Here is an 11016-nt window from a genome sequence, read left to right as displayed (position 1 = left end):
TGATAGGTTTCCCAGGCAAGTAACTTGCCTGCCCACGTTGTCAATGCCAACAAGATTGTAAAGCAAAAGCTTACCGGAGGGCAGTTAGAGATGTTCAAGAAAATAATTTTTGGTCGCTTTCTAGACATTGAACTTGTATTCAATAGCCCACTAATCCACCATATGTTATTTAGGGAAGTGAAGAAGTCAGAAATGGACTCAATTAGTTTCTTTGTCAGAGGAAAAGTCGTCACATTTTCGAAGGACGACTTTTTATTGATCACTGGTTTGTAGCGGTCTCCTACGCGGATTGGACGGAGTGAAGAGTCCTCACAAGAACTTTTTACGAGGTACTTTGGTAGTTGGTCGACCTCAGACGCATTCCACTTGAATTTACTTGAAGAAGAATACAAAAAATTGGTATTTGAAAATGACAATGATGCTGTGAAAATTATCATAGTATATTATACAGAGGTTTCAATGATGGGTAAAAACAAGCAAAAGAATATTGTAGATCGTACTCTATTTGACGATGTTTAAGACATAGACTGCTACAACAATCTTGATTGGGGTACAATTATTTAGCAGAGGACACTCGACGCCCTGAAGACCGCACTTAATGACAAGGTTGGTTTATACAAGGAGAGGGTGAAGGGAAATAAAAATTATATTGTGAAGTACTCGCTCCGTGGATTTCCCTAAGCATTCCAGGTATATGTTCCTTAACTTAACTTCATCTTTGGTTTAACATTAACATAGTTATAAATTTGAGTTGTTTGGATTTAGGTGTGGACGTACGAGATCCAATAGCAAGGAACGTTGCCACTCGAAAGAGCAAGGTAACCATTCCTCGTATATTACGGTGGTCATGCTCCCACTCGCTGTCATTCAAAGCACTCGAGAGAGACATTTTTTAGTCTCAAAATGTAAGTGTAATCTATGTAGCCACAATATGTTTATTCGGTAGTTAAATGTACGCTAACCATATTACTGGGTTCCTTAATACAGACAAAAGTCAAAGAGGGTCTTGTCATGTCCGATGTTGAGAAGGAGTTTCGGGACTCCCCAATTGATAGACGGGCCGTAAGATAAGCACACTCTGACACCGAGAGTTCAGGGAGCTCTAGTAGTTCAAATAGTGGCAGTAGTTCAAAAGGTAAGGAAGGTGAACAGTAGGGTAATTCATAAGGTGGGGTGAGGGATGACAAATCTGATGGGGATCAAAACATCCACTAGCCTACTTACACCCCTAGTGAGGATATGTTTCATGATGTACTGGTGGGTGACGTACGTCTTGAGCCTGAGGAGGAATGTTTTGTCCCGGAGGTTTCGGGCCACAGGGAGGGAGGCAATATTGATCCTGGTGTATATGCATACCTGCGGAGCATTGAGAGCTCAATATCGAGCTTGAATGCCCGTGTATCGAATCTAGAGACGGACACGAGAGACATGAAAGCACAATTGTCAACTATTTTGTCTCTATTATAGTCTATGAAAGGTTCCACGGTGTTTGAGGCGACAAGATCTCCCACTCCACAGATAGGCCATAATGCCACTATGTCCCCACACTCGACTGTACGTAGGTTACCTACCCCACCTGTACGTAGGTCACCTACCCCACCTCCACCTAACTCACCTACACCACCTCCACCTAAGTCACCTCCACCACCTCCAACTAAGTCACCTACCCCACCTCCACCTAAGTCACCTACCCCACCTTCGCCTAAGTCAACAATCCCACCTCCACCTTCATCTGTACAGATTGATATCACGACCTCCTCTAACACCCTACATCTCGATTCACAGGTATGATCATTATGTGATTCGAAAATTTCTTTTTTCATATTTGTTATTCAACATGTTCACCATTTTGATATATTTTTGTAGGTTATGGTCGAGAGTAGAAAAACAACACGTAAGAAGAAGGTCGTTGACAAGTACACACCTCCCGTTGAACCAAAAAAGAAAATAACAAAAGAGAAGGAAATTAAGGTTCAACTTCCTTTGGATCGTCCAAATATTAAGTACCCTCTCCCTGGGGTACCCACGATACAGTTTAAAGCGACGATCCAATACTCCTTGGGGCATGAGGTTCCAGTGGCTATATTGAAGGAAATGGTGAACTGGATTGCCGATAAGAATACGGACAATGAGGTTTGAGAAAATGCAGTTCGGCCATTATTCAAAAGCTTTTTCTAGGAGTTGACTGAACCAAGTTCATGGGTTGAGTGTGACGAAAGTTTACGATCCTTGTCCTTTTTACCAAGTACATACAATTATAAACCCTCTCCTAATATATATCTTGTTCTGGATGCAGACCCTGAATATCCTATTTAAGTTCATGAAAGATAAATTATATATGCGACCAGACATGTGTATGGCTCGCTTCACCATCCTACCAATTGGATGCTGCCGTAGCATGGACGGATGAGACGTTACCAAATTATATCATGGGTAAATTTGATGTCAAGCGGTCAGATGTGGACTTCGTATACACGACAACAAACATTGATCAGCATTGGATGTTGATAGCATTCGATCTAAATAGAGGTCGATTGTTCGTATTTGATTCACTACCGTCCATGACATCGAAGAAGAAGCTGGAGTCTTTCCTTAAACCGTTGACTTACACCCTACCATCGCTATCGCTTCTTCACTACTGTGACTTGAAATGTTGGAAGCCGGACATCGAAACGTCTCATTGGAAGATATCCCGACCTACCTCTACGAATACACAGCACGGGTCTTTAGATTGTGGAATATTTGTTGTAAAATTGTTAGAACATTTAGTGACTGGTAGTGCCCCATCTGTAATAACTCAGGATAAGATGAATAACTATAAGATGCAATTGACATGTCAATTGTGGACGAACACTCTGTATTATTAACGTACATGTATATTATGTATATTATTGATGTAATTTTACTAACATATTATTTAAATTGTCAGTGTAGAACTACCATGAATATAGAAGATTCATTCATGAATAGCCAACAAGTTAAATTAAACTTATAAAAGAGGGAGCGAGATAAGCGAGACATCTAAAGGGATTCATGAATAGACAAACTAGACGATCGTTTATAGTCTTTACATGTTTGCTTAGTAACACTAGACGATCACCCACAAACACTCCGCGATTGCTTACAAGATACTCCGACCGCTTACTAACTATTACACGATCGCTTACCAGATTTTATACAATCGCTTAACTCTACTACACTATTGCTTAGTAGAAGTAGACGATGAGCGGCACACTACACGATTGTTTATCAAATGCTAAATGATCGTTTATAAGTTCTACACGATCGCTAACAAATACTAGACGCTAGCTTACAAAATACTCCACGATCGCTTATAGATTACAACACGATCACTTACCAACTACTACACGATCACAGGGCTCCGCTACACGATCGCTTAGAAGAAGTAAACAATAATCATTAATTACACTTATAAAAGGAGAGTGAGATACGCGAGAAGGGCTTACAAAATACTCCGCGATCGATTACAAACTCCTATACGATTGCATATAATTTATTACACGATCGCTTACAGATTACAACACGATCGCTTATCAACTACTACACGATCACAGGGCTCTGCTACACGATCGCTTAGAAGAAGTAAATGATAATCATTAATTACACTTATAAAAGGGAGAGCGAGATACGCGAGATGGGCTTTTTTATCCAAATAAAAATGCTAATTTTATTTTATTAATTTTTTTTACAATCACTCAATTTTGATTCGGAAACTTCTTTTTAAAAATTATATTTTAGGCTCTAAAGTTTAAACATGAAAATTATAATTTAAGTCAATTAACTTTAAAAAATATTTATTTTAAATTTTAAATTCTTATTTTTTTTAAAGAAAATTGTAAAAACCACCCCTTATGTATGGTGATAGTTGCAATTATACCCTTAAACTTTCAATAAAATTGAACCCTCAAAATTATATAAATGTTGAAATTATGTCAAATTAGACCTTCAAACTTACATAATTTTATAAATTGTAGCGTTTATATAAGTATAAAAGTTCAATTGTTAACATGTTTGGTTAATTTTCTACGCTTACAGATTACAACACAATCGTTTACTAACTACTACACGATCACAGGGCTCCGCTACACGATCGCTTAGAAGAAGTAAACGATAATCATTAATTACACTTATAAAAGGGAGAGCGAGATACGCGAGATGGGCTTACAAAATACTCTGCGGTCGCTTACAAACCCCTACATGATCGCTTATGATTTATTACACTATCGCTTACCAACTACCACACGATCGCTTGCGAACTACTACACGATCACAAGGCTCCGCTACACGATCGCTTAGGAGAAGTAAACGGTAATCATTAATTACACTTATAAAAGGGAGAGCGAAATGAGCGAAAGCGAGATTAGCGAGAGTGAGATGGGCGAGAGTGAGACGTTTCTAGAATGGTTCACGAATAACCAACAATTTAATTACACTTACAAAAGGGAAAGCGAGATATCTGAAGAGATTCATGAATAGACAAACTCTAGTAATCAAACTTATAAGTGAGACATTTTAAAAGGGATTATAAGTGATAGCAAAATTAGCGATGGCGAGACTAGCGAGAGCGAGACGTTTCCTGAATGGTTCACGAATAGCCAACAATTTAATTAATATTTGAAGAGATTTGTGAATAGACAAGTGGCACATAGAAAATTACAGTTTTGAGAATTAAAGTGGCACATAGAATGTTACAATTTTGAGGATTCGTGAATAGACAAGTGGCACATAGACAATTACATAGACAAGTGGCACATAGACAATTACAAAGACAATTGGCACATAGACAATTACAATCGATCGACATTTGAATCATTTGTATTAGAATCAATAGGTCGCCCTGACGTCAGCGGTTCATTGCAGTTTTGCCGATTATGCCCGTACTTCCCACACCTACACATTTTATTTGTCTGTGTTGTTCTCCTCTTGATGGTATTCTTTGTACTCTTCATCGTCCGACCTGTACCACTCTTCCAGGAGGTACAATATGCTTTTCCACATATCCCGGAGGTCTCTTCCATTCAGATATATGACCAAGTGGATTTACAGGTTCTGCATAAGCAGCCATGAGGGAGTCAATGCTATAGAATGGACTGCACAAACCATGGATGGGGATGTTTCATTCTCGTGCAGCCACAATCGCATGCGAACATGAGATACCGAGTGAGTCAAATTCCTTGCATGTGCATTCCTTCGTATGGAGGTTCACAATACAATCCAATTGATTGTCCTGCACATAGATCCTATAACAATTAATTGGCTCAACTCAATGTCGTCTACCTTTGTCACACTCAGTTGCTAATCGGTTTTCACAGTAGTCCGAGTGTGATGTCGTTCGAAATGCCAAATAATTTTTCTGTTCATAAAACCATGATTGGATGAGGCTTCAAACGTGATTCAACAAGCACATTATAGGCAGCTGTCGATATTCTTTGGTCAATGAATTGAAACACTCTGCACCATTGGATGTCATGTCATCGTATCTTCGTTTTGTTTGGTAAACACGCGTCCACCTTTCAAGACCAATATCCTCCAAATATTTCGATACTGCACCATTTCGAAAAGTGCGTAGTTGGTCATAGTGTGCTTGGAACTCTAACATACGAAATGCCCTGGCTACATCCCGGAACATCCCAACAATCGTGTTGTCCTTAAAGTTGAAAAGAATATTATTTTCTAGGTGGTAGGTGCACAATCCATGAAATGTTGTGAGAAAAATTGCACGAATGGCATTGCCAATAGATACTAATCGATCAGACACAAACACCAAGTTAAGGGGTTCTCCAATAGTATACTTCAAGTTCGACATAAACCACTTCCAAGCTCGATCAGTTTCATTGTCCACTATGGCATATGCTAGTGGGTAAACTTGGTTGTTGTTATCCATGGAGACGCCGACCAACATGGTCCCTTTGTATTTTTCTTTCAGATGCGATCCATCAACAATTATCATAGGCCGACAACTTGAAAAACCTTTAATACAAGGTTCTAATTCTATAAACATGTACTTGAAATGGACATCATTTTCAAGTTCGATTTCAAACCTTGTACCTGGATTCTCCATCTTTAACGTTTGACCATATGCATGTAAAACAGCGTACGACTCTTCTGGAGTACCCCTGGCGAGAGCATAAGTGGTTTCCCTTGCACGCCACACCTTATCGTAACTTATGTTTATGCCGTACTCTTTCTTCATATCCTCGACGATGTGACGAGGTTTATAAACACGTCCTATGCCTGTAAACTTGTCTTTGATTAGTTCACCAACTACCACAATTGTTGCTTGTCTATGGTCATGATTTAAAATTCCAATAAAACATGTGTGTGACCGCATATACTTCATGATCTTAAATATGTCACACCCTGAAATTTTAACTGCACGAAGGCTCCACTTACAATTATCCTCTATACATTTAACAGTAAACAAAGACTTAGTTGACTTTCTTACCTTATATTCAAAATTATTGTTTATGCACAGAATAGACAATCTCATTTTTAAATCACTCTTACTCAAAAAAATTTGATCAACTTCAACATCTGTCTCGGATGAAGAGGTGCCAGGCATAATCAATTTTCCTCTATGACATGAAGACATGGAATTCAATTCTGTTGATCTCTTAATAACAGCCACTGCAGGTCTATACACCTCTGAAGAACCACAGTCCATAGAATTAATCCTATTGATCTCTCATTATCGACCACGAAAGGATCACGCTCTTCTGAAGAACCACAATCCATAAAATTCAAGTCTGCTGATCTCTCATTACCAGACACAGGTCTGTTACATTAAGTTTATCTTTCCAAGTCCATTGCACGAATGCTGTCATTATCTATTGATAATGTTGATGGTTGAGTGTTCATAAACAATGGAATATCACTCTTTTCTCGATTAAGCTCATATGATGCCTCGTATTGTTTGTCTACACCTATACCATCATCACTCATATTCACATTTTCGTCGTGGTATGATTTTAGTGTTATATATAGCTGAACTGTAGAAAGATCGTCCCGACAAAGAAGGAAGTAAACATCACCGTCATTCCGTATAAATTGTGGAAGGGCTTCAAAGTCAAGCTTATATTTAACTCTCATAACAACATCAAACTCTAAGCAACTTACATTTGCAATCCTGTAAATTTGAGCTTTAAGTTCTTCATGCTTCAAGGTAATAGGCACAAAGATTCCTGTTAGCTCACCTCCAACATACAAATTTTGGTTCTCATCCCAATGACCTCTATATCGAATTAGTAACACTTTTGTGTCATCCTACAAAGCAAGAGAACATTTTTTTTTATTAAGCAGATAGTAATACACATGGATCTTTCTTGCTGTTACTCCCACGTGTTCTCGCTCTCGCGGCTCTCACTCCCAATTTCTCTCGCTCTCGTGCCTCTCGCTATCACTCAATCTCACTCTCTCGCTATCGCTCAATGTCGCTCTCTCCACCTTTTTCTTTGTCCCTCTTTCTCACACCCCTTTCGTTATGCTATTTTACAATGTCTATTTACATACCTGTTTTGAGACCACGTTTCTACAAACACCAATGAGACCAAGTTCAAGAAAAGTCTGTTCCGTTCTGAAAAACCCGTTCTAAAAACTCCGTTTGTTTCGAAAAACTCTGCTCTGGAAAACCTCATTCAATAAATCTCCGTTCAACAAAATGACGGTTCAAATGAAGTTTAGATTTTAAAGAATACACCATTTTGCTGTGTGTTAACGATTTTAAGTTGTAGATAGATTTCGTGAAAATTGTCAAATCAATCGTACAGTGACAAACAATCACATCACGATGGAAGATGAGCAGACAACGAGAACGAGATTAGCGAAGCAAGGGCGAGACGATTATTAGGGGCAATTTTTGTAATATCATCTCGTGCTGACGTAAGTAGATGATCAATTGACATTATTTTTTAAAAATGGATCATTTGACATTTTGGACCAAAAAATTGGGTCATCCGTACAAATTTCCCAAAAATAAAAAACTTTTGGACGCCCATATATGAGAAAAAATGGGATATTTTTAAAAATAAAAAAATAAGAAAAAATATTTATACAAAATACTAAAATTTTAATCTTCTTTAATAAAGGTTAATAGAGGTTAATAGAAGTTTATGAGTATCTATAAGTGTTTTTTGTGTTATTTCTGTAAATTGTTTGATTTTTTTTTTCTATCTGTGAAAAATTTTCAAAAAAAAAAAAAGCTATTTAAATATACTTTCTTTTAGTAGGATGGGGTATTAAAACTCTCACGACAGGGTTGATAGTATAAGAACTATGTTACTTAAGACTACGTTTGATAACCATTTCGATTTTTTCTTTTTGGTTTTTGAAAATTAAGCATATTTCCTCCCCACTTCTTACAATTATTTGTATTTTTTAAGTACAATCGTTGAATTCTTAGCCAAATTTCAAAAACAAAACAATTTTTTTTAAAAGTTGTTTTTTTTTTTTGTAGTTTTCAGAATTTGGCTTAATTTTTTAAATCATTGGTAAAAAGTAGATAACAAAAGAAGAAATTTGGAGGTAAAAACAGTGTCTATAGGCTTAATTTTAAAAAAATTAAAGTCCCGTTTGGTAACCATTTTTTTTTTTTTTAAATTAAGCCTATGGACATTATTTACACCTCTAAATTTCTTTTTGTTATTTATTTTTCACCAATGATTTAAAAAACCAAGCTAGATTTTGAGAACTAATAAAAGTAGCTTTTAAAAAGTTATTTTTGTTTTTGGAATTTGACTAAAAATTCAACTATTTTACTTAAAAAAAGATACAAATTATGGTAAGAAATGTGGATGATATATGTTTAATTTTCAAAAACAAAAACAAAAAACTAAATGATTATCAAACGGGATCTAAATAGTTATCGAAGGGAGCTAAATTATTAGTTTTGGAACTTGAGTGTGTTTATAATTAGTTTCTTTTTCTATCTTAAATTTATAATAATTTAATCTCTAAATAACTAAAAGTCAAGTGCAATATATGAAAATTGAACCTAAATCCATGAAGTGCCCTAATTAACCTTTGTGATACTATATAGTTAAAAAAAAGAAAAGAACAAGAATAATTGAGGAACGCCTTTCTCATAAGTTGATATTTTGGGGTTGTGTGGTCACCAACTTTATAAATTGGTATTAAATAATTCTACTTGAAGTTTGTACATTTGGTGAGAAATTTCATTTTTCTATTTTCTCTATTTTACACCTTCACCGAGAAATTACATATTATAACTCTACATTCCAAACAAGTACTTACTAACTTTAACATCTTAACTCTCGAATCCCGAATTCATAAATCAAGTACTCCAAACACCCCCTAATGGTTTTTAAACTTGCACAAAAATAACAATTTAATCTATGAAATATGATCTACAACGATTTAGTCGTCACACATTCAATTTTTTTAATAATTTTATCCCCATATTTAGTATGTAACAATTTATTTTATATGATTTCACATCCGTAACCAGTGAACCCTTATCAAAATTCATTAAAATTACATGATCTTCATATAGATCTTAAACATATATGAGTACCTATTTAGTTTATTTAGCTACTTAGGCAATAAATTCCAATAAATCTTTACATTAGCTTTCCATAAAGAAATTAATGACTCGTTTAATAATGTTTTTGTTTCCTATTTCTTATTTTTATTTCTAATTTTTTAAGAAACTAACTTATTTATGATAACCATTCTCATTTTTGTTTCTAAAGTTTAAGAAACGATTCTAAAAATTAGGCAACATTTTAGAAACTACATAAAATAATTTCTCTTTATTTTATTTATTTTTTCTCTTAATATTAAGAAAAATGCTTAGGTGCATATTAACGGCACCTATTTTGTGTATCTCACAAAATTGTCCAATTATGATCTGTCACATGATAAAATATATTCTTATTTTATTTTAAAAATATTTTAATTTTTTTTTTTTTTTTTTTTTTTTTTTTTTTTTTTTTTTTTTTTTTTTATGTATTTGATGAGAGTCTAGTTATAGAGATGGGTGCATAATATTGCCCTTATATTAATATGCTTGGTTTAGTCTCATTGATTTTAGTTTGACACATGTCTGGACAATATATAAATATTTTATTTTCTTATTATTTTATATTTATATATTATTTTTATTTTGAATTTAAAATTTTCTAATAGGTAGATTTATATATCCTTTTCTAGTTGTGAATTTTAAACTTTTCAATGTGTGTATTTATATATTATTTTAAAATTGAATTTAAATATTGTTTTAATTTTAAATTTAAAAAATTCAATAATAACATTTGTATATAATTCAATTTAAAACTTTGAATTTTACTTTTTGGTTCATTTAAAGTTTTGGTCTCTTTGTTTAGGAGTTATAATTTAGTTCTTATGATTCTAAAAGTCAAAATATAGCATTGAAGTTTGATAAAGCCTTATAAATAGTTTTTATGGTTTGATAAATCATTCATAAATAATCTTCACTATTTAGGAGGATTTTATTAAACTATATGGACTAAACTCTAATTATAAAACACAAAAGACTAGATCCCAACATTCGCCAATTTATTGAGTCAAATTTATAATTGAACTTTGAATATCAGTTTTAATTTATTTCATTAAACTGATAACTCTTATAAATTAATGAATTATTAAGACCATAACATGCATTCTAATAATATTAGCCAAATATAACAATTATATTTACTAGGTAATGTTATGCTCAATGCATCGCCATTTTCATCATATAATATAACATTTATATTAATCTTTAATAAAAATCATACAAACCCATCACACAATATACCATTTATATTAAAGTTTGATGCATGGATATGCTTTATTAATACATGCAATTTTATAATATACCATTTATATTAATTAGATGCATGTCATATAACACCATGCAACTATATAATATACTACTTATATTAAATATGATGTATGAAAATATTTATTCTAATATGGGATTTTTAAAACTATATGATATACATTATAGAACATATATTGTTCAATCATACATCACAT

The 11016-nt window shown here is 34.2% G+C and overlaps 1 protein-coding gene across 1 annotated transcript; it reads right to left on the bottom strand.

Moving 5' to 3' along the window:
- Positions 1-4966: 4966 nt before the first annotated feature.
- Positions 4967-6685, bottom strand: LOC120088970 (uncharacterized). The gene is made up of 4 exons (XM_090306305.1): positions 6529-6685; positions 5411-6423; positions 5179-5248; positions 4967-5070 (listed from the first exon to the last, which is right to left on the bottom strand). The coding sequence occupies exons 1-4, from the start codon at positions 6683-6685 to the stop codon at positions 4967-4969; spliced, it is 1344 nt and encodes a 447-aa protein (XP_090162431.1).
- Positions 6686-11016: the final 4331 nt, after the last annotated feature.

Source organism: Benincasa hispida, chromosome 10 (assembly GCF_027475165.1).
Source record: "Benincasa hispida cultivar pf3 chromosome 10, pf3_genome.v1.1, whole genome shotgun sequence".
Classification (NCBI taxonomy): Eukaryota; Viridiplantae; Streptophyta; class Magnoliopsida; order Cucurbitales; family Cucurbitaceae; genus Benincasa; species Benincasa hispida.
The sequence above is the reverse complement of the archived record's forward strand: the minus strand, read 5'-3'. Positions and strand labels throughout refer to the sequence as shown.